Below are 19,811 nucleotides of genomic sequence, written 5' to 3' on the forward strand. Positions count from 1 at the left end.
ATATTTGGCAGCGTCAGCATCAGTCTTGGTCGCCTCCTCACTTTCGGCAACATCTCTCGTAAAAAACGTGTCGGCACTGAGCCCGAAAGGTGTGAAGACCCTCAGGGCGATTGAATGGCTCATGCTAGGTTCATGTTAGCCTACATATGCTAACAGTGCTGCACTTTAACCATATTTGTATATTTTCTTTTTCTGCGTGAAATGAGATATTATTATCGCTGTATGATAATTTCTATATTATTTTTACATGGACCCGTTTTTAACTCATTCAAACCCAAAACGTATAAATACGTTTTTTTTAAATAGTTTGTCCTTCACTCCCAAAAACGCATGTATACGTTTTTTAAATGTTTTTTTTTTTTTTAAATGCTAGAACATACAGAAGAATTTGATGTAGCTTCTGACCTGAACAGGTTGCTTAAAGCACTGGCAGTTATGGCAAAATACTGCCAGCAAGTGGCAGCAGAAAACAAGAGATCAGCCAGGGCCATTTTGCAACAAGCTCTTTTCCCCAGTGTTTTAAACATGTTTGTGAATAATAATAAAACTTAGCTATATTCTAATGCTAATTGCTGCATAACGGAAACAGAAATAGCAATAGAATATAATATTCTGTGGGCCTTTCAAAATCAGTCAAAATCCAGTGAAACAGCCCCGAGCGAAGGGGGTTGCTTCTGTGAAAATGGCAGGGACTTCAACACTATTGTGACCATTTTTCTTTTAGTAAAAGCTAAACAAAGAAAAGTCTAATGGATTGTTAAAAAAAAAAATGTATGCCATTGTTAAGACATACAATAAGGTATGACAATAAGCAGTAATTGATTAAGTGGGGACACCGCGTCGCCCTTATTGTTTCTAGCTGAAAGCAAAACAAACCTCACGAGAAGCTAATGTGCATTAAAGAGCCTCATTAGCGGCATATTTGCACAAATTGCATCTTTTGTCACAGATGTTTGACAAATGTGAATATTTGGCACCCGTGTGTGTGTGTGTGTGTGTGCGCGAGCGAGCGCGAGAGTGAATGTCTACACATGCAAGCAATTGGGTACCTAGACGGTTTTCATCTCGTTTTTGGGCGGTGACTTGTGAAATTGACGGTGAATTTTTCAGCATCCAATCTGCTGTCACAAATATTCATTGTTTGCCTCTCCATTTTCTTTTTTCGTGTTCCCGCTTTAGAACGAAAAGCCTTTCCGACAGTCAGCAGATGAGGTAGAAATGGATCGCAAACGGCTTAATGAAGAGTAGCTCGGAATTCCTGCTTCCTAGGTCATGTGTTAAGTAGAAATTGGCAAAGCTGCGGCAGATTGTCATAAAAAAAAATATACGTAAAAAAGCGCACCCGTCAAACAGGGACACACTAAAAATATTTGATTATAATGGCCGATGTGTGTGCTTTTTTTTTCTTGTTCATTCGGTAATCTTACCGATTCAGCATGTCTTCATCATTGCGAACAGTTTAGGAAAAATATTCTCCCATGTTGGATTAAATGTTAAATTGGATCTGATTATTTTTCAATATTTTATCATCTTTCACACCTTTACATAATTTTACAGGTTTTGAATTTAAATTCCCCCCACCCCCCCATTGTTTGTCATAGAATTAGCCTTGTCTAAAGTGCTAACTCGTGTTGATATATGTGGAGGAATCGTCCACACGTGGGATTAAATGTTCAGTTTTTACTGAATATTGTTCGATAGAAGGAAAACAAAAGACATTTGTTGCTATTTTTGTTTTAATTCCATTATTTTTTACAACCTTTGTTGTACCTTCAGTCTGGTTTTCCAAAGTGCTAACTAGTCTGGCTTTAATTGGATCGGAACATATTTCCATATTTTTTATCTCTTTTCAGTTTTTATTAGATTTTTTTTAACCATTATACAGTTTTCTGTTGTTGTTTGTTTCTTCTTAGCCTATTTCTCTGAAGCACTAACTAGCTTGGATAAAAATAAAAAATAAAATAAAAATTGTTGAATATCTTGTCTATCTTATCTGATTGTAGCTAAAGCCTTGTTGGACTAAATAAGTGGAATAACTTTCAACATATGTTTTTATTTCCATATCTTTCCACCTTTTGTTTTTAGATTTGTTGTCCAAATTGCTATAACATTGCTAGCTGAGGCTACAAAGTAAAAACAATTTCCCTCTTTATACAACACACACAGAATGTGAAAAAGAAAGTTTCACATTCACCCCTCATTTTATTCACAGAAATTGGCAACAATTCTTCGTTGCTTTCAAATTAACAGCTCATTTTGCACTGTCCAACATCGTCCAAGGACACAGGCCAGCGCTTTTTACGCTACATGGTGAGATGATGTTGGAAAGTACATCAGATGGGATAGGGCACCCCGGATCTAAGTGGAATTTATTGGCCCGGACTTGGAGCGCCATGACATTACAACCGGAGCAATTACGTCGGAACATTAGCAGCCCTAAGTGAGATGGAACTGCTCATTAGGCAAATGGTGTCAGCGAGGGGCCGATTGTTTTCACCTTGTGAATTATTCTATCTATCTATCTATCTGTCTATCTATCTATCTATCTATCTATCTATTATCTATCTCTCTTGTTAGCTCTCTTGCTATCTGGCTAGCTATCTGGCTAGCTCTCTTGCTAGCTCTCTTGCTATCTAGCTATCTGGCTAGCTCTCTTGCTAGCTCTCTTGCTATCTAGCTATCTGGCTAGCTCTCTTGCTATCTAGCTATCTGGCTATCTATCTATCTAGCTATTTAGCCCACTATCTATCTATCTCTTCGTCTACCCTTCCTTCCTTCCTTCCTTCCTTCCTTCCTTCCTTCCTTCCTTCCTTCCTTCTGTACTTACTTACTTACTTCTCTGTCTGGGTGTATGTTTAGCTAGCTATATAGCTGTTTAGCTACAAAGCGATCAAGCTTTCTAGCTACATAGCTATCTAGCTACATAGTGATCTAGCTTTCTAGCTACACAGTGATCTAGCTCCCTAGCTACATAGCGATCTAGTTATCTAGCTACATAGATATCTAGCTATAATATTATGATTAATAATCAATAATAGTGGCAGAAATAGAGGGCCCCAAGCTCATATTTTGCTTCGGTCCTAATGGAGGCGTGGTAGCTTGCATTCATGCAAGTTTTCCCTGTAAGCAAACACTTGTCGACAAATTTTTTTGACAGGTTCATGTCAGCGACATGATCACGTTCGAAGACAGTTTCAGCGCTCCCACGATGATTAGAATTCGCCGCGTAGTGAAGACATCTCTGAGAATTCTTTCTCGACGTTCAAACAGGCTGTCGAGGCAAGATGCTTCACGCGACCCCCTGTCATTATTATGAAAGCTGACAGTGGGAAGTGACTCCCAGCAGTGAGCGTACACAGCGGGAGAATGCGCGAAAGGCTCGAACGCTGGCAAACGTAGCCCGAAAACATCCATATCAACTCGCACGTCTTTTCATTAATGACTTCATTTGGATTCAGATCAGAGCAGATGTTGGAACGGGATAAATTATACATCGGCTCGTAATCCCGAATGACTTGAACTCATTGCAGTGAATCTGTTTAGTAGGAATTCACACAAAATTTGCTCAGGTGGCGGCGATTTTGGTATTTGATGTTGACTGAAAATGACATTAGAGTTGCTCAGGGCTTAAGTAACAACCAATCATGGCTCGTCTGTTTTTCGAGTTTGGTCATGTGACATTTGCAAGCAGAGGTGGCAAATCCAGGTCCAGAAAGTAAAAACCCTGCCACAGTTTGGCTTTAGCCCCAGGTGCTAGCTAGCTAGCTCCCCGGGTGCTTGTTTACCTGCTATGGAGCTAGCTAGCTAGCATGAGGGGCTAAAGCTAAAAGGGTTTTTACTTTCTGGACCTGGATTTGCCATCTGTTAGCAAGCTGAGCCGTGATTGGTCGTTACCCGAGCCATGAGTGTGATGTAATTTTCAGTCGACAAAAAGTAGCAAAATGGCCGTGTTCAGTAATGCGTGGGCTCATACAACAAATTGTAAGACATTTTTTGGGTTGACTTCCCATACGTACCCAATGCAGGTGTACCTAATGTTATGTCCAACGCGGCTATGCATGCCAACAAAAGCTTCTTGGAGCGCCGCCAAAAACCGAGAAGCCATTAAAGTGAGGCCGACATGTTTTAACGTAATGAAAACGGAACATTTGATGACTTTCACCTTGCCGGCGAACGGCGTCACTCAACAAGCGCACTCGCATGCGCGGCACTTGATTTTATTTTTATGCCCGGCGATGACATTATGTACAAAGTTATCTCCGGCGAACGCCCGCACACGCCGTTCACTTGAGCTAATTGGCTCCCGTGTGTGTGTGTGTGTGTGTGTGTCCACTCAGCACTTTCCGTCGCTGCCTACCTGAATGATCAATATGTGAATTAGCCTGGCAGAGGACGCTAAGCGCAGCTCAGATGACAATATCAATAACGCTCATAGAAATGGATGGATGTTTATTGGTCCGTTTCATGAGGTTGAGTGTGCTGTTTGTTGTTTTAATTCGAGAGGAGAGAAGCTAATGGCCTAATGGTACACAAGTTGAGGCCATTAGAATTCTATTGTTAACCAAATATTCATAAGGAAATATAAATAAATAAGTAAAAAAATGTTTATATATTTTAAATGGCGATAACAAATAAATAAATAATTAATTAATTTAATTTCATGAACTTTTTTTTTCTTTTCTTTTTTAAATCTGCTTGTTTGAGTTGAGTTGAACTCTAAAATTGCTATTCATTTTGCTGTTATATTTTCATAGTTAAGCACAATATAAATAAATAAGTGAAAAAATATTTGAAATGTCAAAATGTTTTTTTTCATTAATTATATATTTTTTTACTTGTTTGAGTTGTGTTCTCAATGTTTTGCTCCCAGGTTTAAAGCAAAAAAAAAAAAAGAAGGAAAAAAGACTGTACTTGAATGTTGCCATTAATGTTCATGTATTATTCACTGAGAAATAAAAAATAAGTAAAAACCAAAACAAAACATACCTTTATGTGTATCTGGCTGCTCCCTTGGCCAACATTGTCAAGTTTTATGTAAATAGCGTTTTTCTATAAGGTCAATGAAAACAAAACCCGGAGGCAAAATAACAAAAGCTGCATGTAAAAACGCAAATACATAAAATCTCCTTTGTAATGGCTTACTTCCTGTCCCCTCGTCATGTTTTGCCCAAGTATCAGCATTAGTGGGTTTCATTAAAGCGGCGCCGCTATCGTTATGCTAATTCAACAATTGCAACATTGTGAGCTGTGAAAAGAAGTGGAAAGCAATCAGCTGACTTAATGCAAGTTCATCACTGCAGGTATTCCAAAAACGATGGCGCTGATAAAAACGACTGACGGAGATGCTCCTTGCCAAAGTAAATGGATATAAATATCTTCAATTGAAAAAGAAAGAAAAAATAGACATACAGTTAAGCCTCCCGTGCTGTGTTCCTTCCACAACATACCATAGCAACAAGCTGTTGCTATCCTCCACTTAGTAAAGTTGCAGCGTGCCAGTGAGAAAGGGAATCAAACCACATCGGTTAACCGCAAGCATCACAAAACATTCGGCAACGGCACTTTGTTGTCATTCATATCAAATAATAAAATTGAAAAAAAGAGCGTCATCAAACATCTCGCCGTCATTTCACACCACAAAAAAAAGGATGACGTGGTATTGTTTGGTTATTTGATGAATACTTAAGCGGCACGGTGGCCTAGTGGTTAGCATGTCTGCCTCATGATTTTTAATCAAAGGTGAATGTGTTTGTTGTAAATGACGTTTTATGTCAACAACTCCAAAATAAAACTAAATTTACCAGTAAGTAAAATAAAGCAAAATGGTCAAATTTATTTTGCCTTTTTTTTTTCCATTTACTTTGGCTTGACTACAACACAACTAAAGAATAAACTTTCATATGGCTTCCAGCTATATTGGAATTGTTCCAAAATGTGCAAATAACCTGCAGTTGTATAAATAACCCCCCCCAACTACTATTTGCAGAAACACACCATCTTCTGAGTTTTATTAGAACACCCACTGAAGTTCCAAACAGGATTTCTTTGCCCAGTAATAAACGACTTTCAGTGCCGCAACCCGTTGAGGGAGCTTTTTGGCGGGGCAGAGCGAACGGCACCACCTGTTTCGGAGGCCGGGCGCCCACCATTGCACAACAGGAGGAGCTTGACTAACGGTCTAAATCGGGCTGTGATTTATGACCGAGTCTGCGACCCGTCTAAGCGGCAGAGTTACAGTTATTTAATTTGAATTATGAAAATATTTTCGTTTTATCCTTACTGATGCAAATTGTCGCTGCTATGTGAAAAACACTTATGCCCATTTTTGTCATTTAAAAAAAAAAACATTTTTATAATTTGGGGATGAAACTAAATGCAGACATCCCCAAAAAGTAAAAAAATATATATATATATATTTTTTTCACATAGCAGCGATGACATGTTTGTGTAACACTTAAATGATTATAACACAAAATCACGTTTTTATCATGTCCTTGATATTTAAGAAGACTTGATGTTCCATAATTAATCAATATCGGATTGAAGTGAAGGGAATTGAATCGAACTGGGAAAAATCGAAATCGAATCGATTGAGGAAATTCAAATCGATACCCAGGCCTAATATAATATATATATATATATATATATATATATATATATATATATATATATATATATATATATGTGTACACACAGTATGTAGCTAAATACTATATATACGTTGCATTGATATATCTCTAACCTGTGTGACAAAGGTTCTCCCGCCGCCCCGCCGCCATGGCAACGGAGCACGAGGAAGCTCGTCTTCGATCACCTGCCTGTGCCGCCACTCTCCTCCAGTGAGTTGACTTCCATCTCTTATTACAATGCCGGCGACGTCGATGACAAACAAGCGGCGAGGCCCCCCCGACCGCCCGCTGTTGTCAAACCAATTAAAGGCCCCCCTTTAATTGAGCTCAGCTTGACCAAACTCGCTCTTGCAGTCGTTTATCTGTGTAAAATTAATTTTTTTTAATTTAAATTTTTAAAGTTTTTTTTAAGTTTTCAGACAACGGAACTAAAACACAACCTTGTGCTTAGAATTAAAGTAGTCAGATTATAATTTTCAATTTCAATTTAATCCCCTGCTCTATGAATTGCTGCGCAATCCTTTTTTTGTACACATTTTCTCACCTTATTAGTTATTAATAGGCTAATTAAATGCATCCTCATTGAACACGGTAGGTCAGCACAAGAACATCTGCCTCATCTGCTTGCCATGCTTCCCCGCTCGGAATCTTATCAAGTATTCATGACCTGCTGGAGTGCAGTAAAGAGGTCAGGGTGAGGAACAATAGGCATGCAAATAAACGTTCCACGTATACACACACACACGACTTTAAAAATAGAAAGTTACAAAAGAAGATTGATTTCTCTGAGAGGGCACTTTGGAGTTTTGATGATAGGGTTCTTCTCTCGTTTCGCGTTCTGATTTCAAAAGACGTGAGTAAAGTGTCCAAATGTCAAGAAGTGAGAAGAAGATAATTGTGTCACTTTTATAAAGCGTTAAGTTCCAGACAAATGAACAGGGGAAATGGTTTGCATACAAAACAGTGGTGACTCGCACCGATGTGAAAAGCCTCATTGGAAGAATTTAGTGGCATTTTTTTTTTAACAGAAATCTACAGCTTGAATTAAGCACTCGGTCTCTTATTTGAAAATGTATTCGCTATGTATGTAGCCCTCGCAAACTTCAGACAAAAAAAGCAAACGTGCGGCAAGCTTCGCCAGCTAAGCTAAACCAAGCTAGCTGAGGTTATTTGAGGCCCGTGTGTGATTACACTAGCGTATGAAATTCACCTGCGTAAGCTCGCATGGCCGCCAGCAACCCTCCGCCTAAACCTGTTTAGTCGAGCCACGTTTCCATCCGTGCAAAAAAAAAAAAAAAAAAAAAAAAACGGCAGCTGGCAAGGCTGCGGCGGCGAGATAGCACGTGCTAGTGGCGCTTTATTAAATCTCCCCGTAGCGATGGAGGAACGCTGAGCATTCAAATCAACTCTTATCTGAAGTAAAAGGCCTCTCGTCGGGAACGTCTCCATCAAAACGTGTGTCGTTCCAACTTGTGAAAGCCTCCATCTTGAGTTGAAATTCATGTTTAACAATGTATGCTAATTTCAGTTGAATTCCTCTGTAAAGCCTTTGTCTGATGTTCTCGTGAGAAGATAGTAGGATTTTGTACAAAAATGCCTTTGGCATTTTTTTTTTTATACAATTGTCAGAAATGTATAATAAGTTAAAGTACCACTGATCTAAATGCATTTTGTACATTATTGGCCCGTAATTAGTAGGTAAAACCATATTTTTTCTCTCAAAATGAAACCTTATGCTAAATGCTTTCACGTTGTAGCAAAGCAATACAATACATTTTATACAACAGTGAAAACTCCCTCGTTTGTGAAAAGTAGTCATTTAAAAAATCGGTTTATCGTTAAAGTTTCAATATTTAAGCACTGTATGATTACACCAAAGTAAATGAAAACTACTCATGTTTTGGAGACACCAAACAGGCCAACAATGAGTCTGAAAAATGAAAATGATAAATTTCTGTTGAAATTTCTGGAAACCTTCTGGAAAATCATTTGTCGAGTCTGTGTGGTTCAAATTGATGGAATTTGGATTATATTGCTAGGAAAAGTTGCCTGGAAATTGACCAAATTTCAAAATGTGGCAAATTTAATAAATAGTGCCATTCATCTGTCTCGTTCGTATACGCAGTACTTTTATATATTTTTTATGAACCCCTCCAACTGGCCTTAATGACCTTAATGACAGACTTGATGTGCATTTTCGGGCATGGGTTCTTAAGACTTTTTTTGTGGGTCCACTCATGATAAACCTGCCTGCCAAGTTTCATGTTGCAAAATGAAACTGACTTCCGGGGCTGAGTTTTTAAAGGTCATGAAGCAATTAGTAAATTGTTCCTGTAAATTGTTTTTGCCAATAGGGTTGTGCTTTGTTAATCCATAAATAACACATACCATCTTTACAAACCGAGCGTTCAATTTTTTTGTGCATCTTTTTGCACACCGCCTTTTTATTCCCACTTACTTCAAGCTATGCGGCATTGCACAAGAAAGACCAACTCTGAATATGAATACGTGCTTCTTTTGTTATGGCGGGCATGTAAGCAGGAGTAAAGCCGGCGAGCAGACAGGTGACAAATTACCTTCTGCGTCCTTTAGGGTCAGTGTGCCGTGAAACAATAACAAGAACAAAGAGGAGTCATTTGAAACACCATGCAAAAGTTTTTGTTTTTTTAATACGCGCCCACACCTAAGAAGTCATTTTTGCCGCATTCCGGCACGGAATGGAAATTCCCGTGACGCTGCCTGCAACGAGTGAAGTTGCAAATGAGTTGTGTGAGAGAAAGGGTCTCGGGAATACTGACGGGGAAACACAAAGTGAATTGGATAAACACAAAATGTGGGACGCCATTTATATACACCTTGGCTAATGGCAAAGACTTCTTTGATCTCCAATCCAATAATGTCCCCTTTTGGCAAATGTTCAGTCCCATTTCACAACATTAGGTACACCTGCACAGCATCATGACGTTTGCTTTTTACAAAGATAGGATTTCTTAGATTGAGCTCAATCATAAGGTGACAATTAGGGGTGTCATGAAAACTGATTTGAATCAGACAATTGTTGATTTTTAACCATCTGCCAAGAGCACGTGCTTCTAATTTGGTTTACTCTAAAAACAGTTGGGTCAAAAAGAACACAAATGGGTTAAAAAAGGACCGACCCAACTTTTTGGGGTATTCAATTTTCTCAAAATTTTGTGTCAAACTAATAACCCACAAAATAACCCATATAATTGTGTTGCTTTGTGGGTTATTCATTTATTTTGACACAATATTTTGGGTTAAATAACTCAAAAAATGAACCGACCCAACTTTTTGAGTTATTTAACCCAAAAATCTGTCAAGTTTCGAGTTATTTACCCCAAAAAGTTGGGTTGGTTTATTTGTTGAGTTATTTAACCCAAAAAGTAACCCAATGATATTGGTTGTTTTGTGGGTTATTAGTTTGACACAACATTTTGAGTAAATTGAATAACCCAAAATGTTGGGTTGGTCCCTTCTTGACCCATTTGTTATTTTTTAAAATGAAAAAAAAATGGAAGTGACCCAACTTTTTATTTAAAAAGTTGGGTTGGTCCATTCTTAACTCAATTTAGGTTATATTTGACCCAACTGCGTACCAATTGGATCAAGTTGTTTTGAAGCACCTTTGAAAATCTCCCAAATGGCCTGAAAATGATGTCTTGTTAGCCAAATGGCAAACTTCGTGTCTCTCTCCAGACTTTTTTGACATTCATCTGGTATGTGTGTAAAACTTGTAGCAATCAGACAAAACTTCTACAAGTTTGTTTTGAAGGACCCGTGGAAATGGACAAAATGAGCTTTTTTGTGAGGTCCGCTCATGATCGACATGCCTACCAAATGGCCACTAAGTGAAACTGATTTCAGAAAGGGAGTGGATTTGAATGGAAAAACATTGCTTATGATATCGTAGTCGTCGATACCAAATGCTATTAGATAGCGCAGGTGTACCTCCAGCTGTGCCTTCATTAAGTTCCGTGCGTCTGCTTTCCTTCATTTGTCAGCTCCCAGCCACGATGATTGCCTCGGAAGCACCAGTCAAACTGATTTTGTGCACCTAAATGAGCGCTTTTGTCGTTCACAGATGACTTTCTTAGCAGTCAAAGTTTGTGTTTGTATGTCTCCCGGCTCTCCTTTTGATCCAATTCCCGGCCGCGTTCAAGTGTTTTCCGGCCTACTTCCAAAGCACTTTTCCTCGTAAACAAAGACATTTTAAGTCATCTTTTTTTGAGGAGGTTGCACAAAAACAACACAGGGGGGAAAACAGGGTAGGAGTTCTCCGGGTCAACGTTGCCTGGAGAAGAGGTTCCTCAGGGCGTTGTTGTAGTTCTTGTTGAAGGCGGTGTAGATGAGCGGGTTAAAGAAGGAGTTGGAGTAGCCGAGCCAGAGGAAGATGCTCTTCCAGATGGGCGGGATGTCGCAGGAGCACAGCGGCTCGATCAGCTCGGCGATGAAGAACGGGATCCAGCACAGCACGAAGACTCCGATCAGGATGCCGACCATGAGCGCCGCCTTCTTCTCCTTTTGCTCGCGCCACGTGTCGCCGTCCGTCTGGAAGGTGACGGTGGCGTGGCGCGCCGTGAACACCATCTGGGGCTGCCGCGCCTCCTCTTTCACCTGCGGCGACATCGGCGCGTCAAATCCAATTTCAACTCGTGGTTTATGGTGGAGTAGAGAATTGTCAGGCGGCTCAACAAACAAACAAACAAACAAACAAACAAACAAAGAGAGCCCCGTTCCGGCAAACTCCAACCAAGAAGCTCAATAATGTCAATAATTATGACTTTCTCCTCTTTTGTCTGTTGGCGCTACAACTTTTTCTCGCTCTGGCTGAGGAAGAATACGTGAAGCCGAGCGAGTGGCATCAGAGGCAAATGCATACAGAATTTCCGCCTCTCCTGACGTTTGATCATTTGGTCGCAGAGTTACGAGAAATAACGGTTGAGAAGAAAATCCCGATCTTAGTTTGCGTTTTCCGAGAAATGGTTTGCCTACGAAACAGGCCTTGGGTAAAAAGCCTCCATTTTCAAACGTTTCATCTTTGCCGTGGCTTGATGATTACATTAGCGTCCGACCTTTTGAGCGTGCTGATGAGCAAGCGACGAGGCGCACAAAGGCCAAGACGCGGATATTTATATCCTACACCGCCTACGCACCTGAATAACACACATGATGATTCCGATTACGGGCCAAATACCTTCATTGGTGCAAAGAGAAATCGTTCATGGGGTTACATCAAAGTGGATAAACACGGCATATTAGAATAAAAATGGTATGACAATGAGAAAAATCGTAAAGTTTTTCAGAAAATAAAGTTATATTTCTTAAATTAGATTATTTATTTTTTTACTTAGTAGTCGTAATAATAAAATATTTGTAGGCGAAAATGGTCATAATGTTCCAAGAATAATGTTACCAAATTCATATAATAATAATAATAATAATGTCAATGAAATCATACTTTTATGATAATTTGTTTTGGAATATGTAAAATGGCACAAATAACATTTAAATATTACAAGAAAAGATTTGAGGTGACTAAAATCATAATTTGTTATAAAAGAATAAAGAGTAAAGTCATAATATTGCAAGATATTTTATTTTAACAAAATGTATTTCAGGTGAAGAATTTAATATTATATCAATTATAATTGCAAACAATATGCGGGATACATTTTTAGAATTATGCATAATATGAGAGTTTTTAGAACAGGTTTCCTACCCTTTTTAAATGCTTCATTTTAGTTGATCTTTTATTAGTTTTGGCATTAGTTTTTGTTTTTTATGTATGGTTGCAATTTGTTTGTTTTTATTTTTGCTTTTGAAAATGTTTAATTTTAGTAAATCTTTTATTCGTTTTCATTTTTTTATATGGTTATGTTATTTTTAATAAAAAATGCTTCATTGTAGTTCATTTTTTAGTTTTAGTATTAATTTGAGTTTTTTTTTAAATATATGGCGTATTTGTGAATATAAATAAAAAAGCAATATAAATAAAGTCACAATAAGTACAGAAAAAAATGCTTTTAAAATTAACCTCAAATGTAAAAATGTAATTGACAAAGACAAAAAAAAAATCTATTTTCGCTATATAGTTAGTTTTATTACGTATAATGTATTTTCAGTTCAGTTATATTAAAAACAAAAACAAACACTTTATTTCGTTCACAAAAAGTTTTTTTTCCTATTTTAATTCGTTAACTATAATAACCTTAATTCTTAGCGGTTCAAGTGCTTGCTCATCACCTCTGCCATGGGCGTGATGGTGTTGCTCTTGCGTGAGCCGATCCGGAACTTGGCCGCCTTGTAGATCTTCCAGTAGACGAAGAGAACCACGCAGAGTGGCAGGTAGAAGGCGCCGAACGTGGAGAAGATGGTGTAGGACAGCTCCTGGCTCACCTGGCACTTCATACCCTTGGCGTACGTCTCGCCCCAGCCGAAGAGCGGCGAGAGCGAGATGATGGCTGACAGCAGCCATGTCAGGGCGATCATCACGTTGGAGATCTTCTTGCGCGTCTTCAGCGTGTACTCCAGATGGCGCGTGATGGACCAATAGCGGTCTAGAGCGATGGCCGTCACGTTCCAGATGCTGGCCGTACAGCACAACACGTCGAAGGAGATCCATACCTGACGTGGTGCACGTTACATGAAAAAAAAAGAAGAAAAAAAAAGTAAATTTAGGTTTAAGACTATTCTAATTTGGGGATTTAAAAAAAAAAATGCCGTAACTAGAAATCGAAAATAAAGTTGTAATAGTATGCTTGCGCTATTTCATTTTAAATAATGCAAAATATTACAAGAATAAAGCCCTAAAAAATATATATATATATAAATTCTTTGCACTTTTACAAAAATAAGTCGTAATTTTACACAAAGTCATACCGCAACCAGAAAACAAAACAAAACGATACATTTTAGAAGAATGAAATGTATTTTCATATTTTATCAGAATCATATTTTTATTATTTTTATTTTATTTCGTTCAACATTTTAGGAAAACAATGTCGAAATGTTACCAAGTCATAATATTGCAAATATTTTTAGGTGAACGAAATGTTAATTTTGCAAAGGGGGGGGATTTTTTATTTTTATTTTTATAAATCCAAACATACTGATGTATTTTTAACAGAGGTTGGTGTGTCAATAAATTTTGATCATCTGTCATTCAGCAATCGTCAATAGTCGGGACACAATTCCGTCATTGTCAATCCGTCAATGTTTCAAGCTGAACCGTCAATCCGTCACCAAAATGAAACGTCTGTCATTGACAGATTGCAGAATTTATTGACGATTACATTGACGGACAAAAACCCACTTCCGCTAATGCTAAGTTCATACATTTTTATAAGTTTCCCGTCAATCAACAAAATGGGCGTCTGTCATTGACGGATTGACGGACCCTCCGTCAACAATGACGGAAAGCCCACCTCAGATTTTTTCAAATGATTAACGACAAAAACAATCTGCACCTGGCATAGCACCCGGCCCAGCTTCCACAGCCGTCCGTTGAGCTCGTGCACCAGACTCAGCGGCATGACCAGCGCCGCCACCATCACGTCGGAGATGGCCATGGACGCCACCAGGTTGTGCGGCACCCGGTGGAAGGTGCGCACCCGCAGGATGGTCACCAGCACCAGCAGGTTCCACACGAAGGTGGCCACGGCCAACATGGCCAGCAGCGTCAGCGTCAGCACGCTGAACAGGGAGAACGGCTGGTACGCGTCGCCCTCCGAACCGGGCCCGCTGGCGTTAGCCACGCTGCCGTTGAGATACGTCATGCTAGGTAATTCCAAAATGGACGTCGAGTCATTCTGCATCTGGAAGAAGATAAAAAGTAGACATCATATATACTTTACAACGTTGCTTAAAGTGATGAAGAACCAAAACATATGTGCTAATTAGCATTAGCTTTAAGCTAGCGGGTTTTTGTTTGGCTGTTTTCAATACACGAGGTGTAATTCTCTTAGTTTTAAAGTTAGATTGACGGTAAACGTCAACAGATTTAAAGTGTTAAAGCACCGCAACATAGATGCTAGTTAGCATTAGCATGAAGCTAGCGGGGCTTTTCTTTGGGCAGTTGTTTGGCTGTTTTTAATACACGAGGTGTAATTCTTAGTTTTAAATTTAGATTGACAGTAAACGTCAACAGATTTAAAGTGTTAAAGCACCGCAACATAGATGCTAGTTAGCATTAGCATGAAGCTAGCGGGGCTTTTCTTTGGGCAGTTGTTTGTCTGATTTCAATACACGAGGTGTAATTCTCTTAGTTTTAAAGTTAGATTGACAGTAAACGTCGACAGATTTAAAGTCTGAAAGCACCGCAACATAGATGTTAGTTAGCATTAGCATGAAGCTAGCGGGGCTTTTCTTTGAGCAGTTGTTTGGCTGTTTTCAATTCTAATCCTTTTAGTTTTAAATTTAGATTGACAGTAAACATCAACTGGGAGTGGCATTAAAGAACTCAAAGCCTCTTTTTTGATCAATTACCGTACTGGAATTGACAACTTACAGTAAGTCTGACAACTGTCATGTCCCCCCCCCCCCCCCCCCCTTCAGTAGTACACGCATTTGCTCAAGAGGCCGTTTAGCGATTTTCTCGCAACGCCGGAAAAAGCCACTTGAGCGGTTGTCAGGCAGGCTGCCGACAACCTTTCAAGTGCAATTTCAGATGCTGCTAAAAGGCCTTGCAGTGCCACTCTGGGACTCTTTCTACCATGGGAACAAAAAGAAACATATTTATTATCCCTCCCCGTTTTGCTGCCCGTATCTGATTTGCATCAACGTCGGTAGCGGCGTATTAAGGTCACACTGAACTGATAAATAGAAAATTTTGAGTGAAAAGTGAAGTGCAACTACTGTATTATGAGGAAAAATAGACAAAGTGCTCCAAAAGTATTGGAACATCGAGGCGGTACTTGGCGTCAAAAGTTTGAAAAGCGCCGCATTAGCCTATTAAACCAGTGAATGAGCAAGCCTCCCTGTCCTGATGCTAATGCGCAGCGATTTCCATACATCATGCCAAGTGCTCCGACACGCCTCATTGAACATTCCCTTTCACCACAGGTCGTATCTTCACGCCTATAAATTTGCGTCACATGGCTCCCTCTCCGCTTATGCATTCCGGCCGACAGCTCCCATCCATCCATCCAGCCAACCATCGAGCCATCTATAAGCGGCATGTCCTTAAAAAATCCTCCTGCAACCTTGACCTGGCCTATTAAGTGGAGTTGCCTGTAATATGGATGCAGTCATTCATTTTACATGGCAGCGCTTGTGAAACAGCCAAAGGGCGTGTTAGCAGATGAGTTTTTCTCCGTTTTTCCCCCCCCTCAACATTGTATCAGTATTGTTTGCCTTCATCCAAGTACTTTAACAAAACAGTAGATGGAATTTAAAAAAAAAAAGGCACTGCCCGACCTTTTGTAACATCATCGGACATGAACCAGGAACTAGCCTGCTAAGTTGCAATATTGTGAGATAAAAAAAAAAGGTTTGGAGTAAATAAAGTCAAAATATTACAAAAAAAATTAACTTTGTTGCTTGATAATATATTAAAATAATAATTTGGGAAGAAAATCTGTATAAGAAACCTACAACGGCGTATTAGGTCCACGTATAAATATATATTTTTTTAGAGAGCGGGGCAATATTCCGAGAAAAAAACTTGCAACTTTATAAAGTGGCAAATTTGCATCCTTATTTGCAACTTTATTAGGTCGTAAATTTGCCACTTTATAAAGTGGCAAATTTGCACGTTTTTTCCCCCCCGCTCTAAAAAAAAAAATTCCACATTTTACGAAAATAAAGTTGTACTATTAAAGGCAAAAAAATTATGAACATGAATTTGTTATATTACACCAAAAAAAATAAATAATAATTTGTAGAAAAACACATTACAAGCGCATACAGTAGTTGTGATATTACAAGAAAAAAAGTTATGATTAAGAGTTAAGAAAAATGTCACTTAAATTGTAATATAATGAAAAAAGTTTAAAGTCATAATTTTACCAGAATAAAGCCTTAATGTTACGAGGAAAGCATCCTTTTGTGAGAATGAAGTCAAAATACTACAAGAATAAACATGTAACTTTGGAACAGGAAGTGGGCGGAGCATGGCGACGTTTGATCATTTTATGTTAAATTTGAAAAAATGATCTGCCCAGACAGCAGTTTCACCAATCGACATGAAATTATGAGAACATGTCTAACGTCACAGGAGAAAAAGTCTGAAGGAATTGAACAGGAAGTCGGCCATTTTGGTGAGGGCAGAACATGCTCATTTTGTTAACTCTTGTTGGGAAATTCAATTACTAGAACATAATATCCTCAGCATGCAAAAAAAAACCTGGAGCAACAAACACTTTTGTTTACAATCGTCTCCACCGGGTGTTATTCTCGTCAGCTTTCGATCTAATTGCGAGCTGTGAATCAATAAGGCCTCATCGCTTTGCTTGTTAGAATATAATTGTTGGCGCCGTTGCTCGATATCAAATCAGCGGAATATTTCTTGGCAGCTTGTGGGAAAGCAACACAAAAAAAAATACCCAAGAAGAAAAATCAAAAGTCTGCCTCCAACAACCTGCTCCCTGAGGTGAAGCTTCATGTATCTTTCACAGACGCCGGCTGCCGTATTGATCTGTTGGCCATCGCTCACCGGGCCTCATCCATAAAGTCCACCGGGTAATAACAATAGCAAGCCCGCTGTGACATATGACACCGTCTCTTGGCATCGCACTCCAATCAAAGGCCCTCTGCCCTCTGTTGTTCCGGCTCCTATTAGCACACCTAACAGCCATGAAATTGGAAAGTTGGCGCGAGGTGGAGAAGCCTAGCGAAAAGCAATCCCCCGCCTCGTAATCGGGCCGGCTTGACGTCAGCGCGTTTGCATACGGACTGAGGAGACCCCTTTTCGCCTCTGACGTCACCAGACCGTGGGGAGAAAAGTGTCGGATCAGCTCGCCGTTTTTGCGAAATTTGAGTCGGTGGAAGCCCAATTTTCAGTGATCCTCGGCGATGATCCCGTTGCGCGAGGTGTGTTCAGATTTACGAGTTTAATAGTCACCTCGCTGGTCTGCCCGCAGAACAGGCAGGGTCAATAATCGTAAATGTTAAAACTGCTCAATACGATACGGATTTACGATCGCAAATCGGACCAACTGGATGCCATTATTGTGTCGTGAAACGGAACGATAGCCAATTAGAGAAGTCAGTGTGGATGTAGGTCAATTTTTGTGGTAAATTTTTTTTTTCTTCCTGATCTGCTCGGAAAAAAAAACGTTCTGAGCCGACAATCGTAAATGTTAAACTTATTCAATTGTGATTCTTAAGTGAAAAGTAACGATAGTTAATTAGAAAATGGTCACCATAGATCAGTGTGGATGGAGCCCAACATAATATAATATAATTCGATCCTACCATTAATCGGGCGGAAAAATTATCATTTTTTCCCCCCCACTTCCAATCAAAGTCAGCAAAGGCACGATCATTTAAATAAATAAATAAATACAATTTAGGATAATCATTTAGGACCTAATTGATGATCCTGTGGTGTGGAATGCGTTAAGAGCTTTGACCCGGTCAGAAAAGGTTATCGTGAATGTTAAACCTGTTCAATATTTACAATCGGTCACGGACGTTACTGTGACATAAAACAGAATAGCCCGTCATCACATTCTGTCGTTTGCTTTATCATAAGAGTGATCGCTGTTTTTAAGACAAGTGGTGCCTTGACTTGAGTTGAATTTGTTCCGTGACCGCACTCATGACTCAGGGCACTTTTATAAAGAAATGCATTGCGGTCCTTCACCACTGTAAAGTGCTCGTCCATCCATTTTTTTGCAGCGCTTGTCCTCATTAGGGTCACTGGCGCGCAGGGGTACAACCTGTTCTGGTCGGCAGCCAATCACTGGGCTCATATAGACAGACAACACTGGCAATCGCATCTAAGAACAATTTTGAGTTTTTAATCAACCCAAAATGGAGAAAACATCTTAAAAAATATATTTTTCTTTCACTTCTGAACCAATGCAAAAAAAAAATATTTGAGTTTATTTTATTTTTTTTTCTTGTATTTGAGATTGTCACATTGTGCAGGTGTCCCTTAAGTTGCCTCGACGGGATGCCTTTCATGTCTATTTACGTTTATTAATTTTTTCAAAGCAAAGAAATCCATCCAAAACTTGCCATGCAACAACTTTGTAAATAAGCCCGGCTCCACGTCCCGCGAGGATTCCTGAACACTCTGACATCACAAGACACTTGTTACAGGACATGTTTAACTAGATATCAGTCTGAGAGGAGGAAGAGGCTGGGGGGGAAAGGGGGGGGGGGGGATTGAAAGAAAAAAAGGTAGCACTCACCCCGTTTAGCGATCCAGCTTCAAGTAATAGTGCGGCAGAAGGTGCTCCGTGCGCCGTTCGCAAGCATCCATCGCCGCCTGGGGAGACGGCGGAGAGGGGGGGGGGTGAGGGGGGGGGGGTACTGATGGCTCAGTGTGGCTTGATTACACACACACGGTGAACATGAGGAATGAACCACGGCAATTGGCATGAGGGGCAGGCTCTGAGTCGGGAGGAGGATTCTGGGTCCATTTCACAAGATAAACGTTGCGTTCTCCTCAGCGAAGTGGAGAAGAGAGGAGGAGGAGGGGGGGGGGGGTGGGGGTGGGGGGTGCTGCCTTATCGGCGGCAAGGATGCAACAGCGGATGCAGATGACGTCTTTATCTTGTTTCTCAGACAACGTTGCCGCCTCCTTTTAACCAGTCCGCTCCAATGTGGTTGGGGGGGTTCTCTTGCACCGTGTATGTGTGTGTGTGTGTGTGGGGGGGGGGGGGGGGCTCTAGGACCATGTAGCCTGTTGGGTAACACACGTGGCCACTTGTTGTCACCCAAACAGGGGGGTGCAGTAAAATGTATGCTGTTTGAAAAACTCGTAAGTTTTGCAGATTGTGTTGCATTTACCCAACGTTGGGCTCATTATTAATTCTCCCCCCCCCCCCAAATTTTTTTTTAGAGCTCAGTATTATTCATTCAGCAGCCTTCCCGAGTCAACATGTCATCATCATCAGCGCTCTTTGTGTGTGTGTGTGTGTGTGTGTGTGTGTGTGTGTGTGTGTGTGTGTGTGTGTGTGTGTGTGTGTGTGTGTGTGTGTGTGTGTGTGTGTG

The 19,811-nt window shown here is 39.9% G+C and overlaps 2 protein-coding genes across 11 annotated transcripts in view; one reads left to right on the forward strand and one right to left on the reverse strand.

Moving 5' to 3' along the window:
* The window catches only part of dlgap1b (discs, large (Drosophila) homolog-associated protein 1b), a 132,714-nt gene that overhangs the window by 8,105 nt on the left and 104,798 nt on the right, over positions 1-19,811 (forward strand). For all 10 annotated transcript variants that reach the window (XR_015091974.1, XR_015091975.1, XM_086065683.1 and 7 more), the window contains exon 3: positions 6,756-6,839. The gene's annotated coding sequence lies outside the window, so the exon portion shown is untranslated. The remainder of the gene's footprint in view (positions 1-6,755; positions 6,840-19,811) is intronic.
* htr5ab (5-hydroxytryptamine (serotonin) receptor 5A, genome duplicate b) lies at positions 9,320-19,261 on the reverse strand. The gene is made up of 4 exons (XM_086066269.1): positions 19,007-19,261; positions 14,117-14,464; positions 12,894-13,274; positions 9,320-11,264 (listed from the first exon to the last, which is right to left on the reverse strand). The coding sequence occupies exons 2-4, from the start codon at positions 14,462-14,464 to the stop codon at positions 10,932-10,934; spliced, it is 1,062 nt and encodes a 353-aa protein (XP_085922395.1). The 5' UTR covers positions 19,007-19,261; the 3' UTR covers positions 9,320-10,931.

The sequence above is a fragment of the Leptonotus elevatus genome, chromosome 21 (assembly GCF_054856555.1).
Source record: "Leptonotus elevatus isolate MCC_2025b chromosome 21, RoL_Lele_1.0, whole genome shotgun sequence".
In the NCBI taxonomy this organism is placed as follows: Eukaryota; Metazoa; Chordata; class Actinopteri; order Syngnathiformes; family Syngnathidae; genus Leptonotus; species Leptonotus elevatus.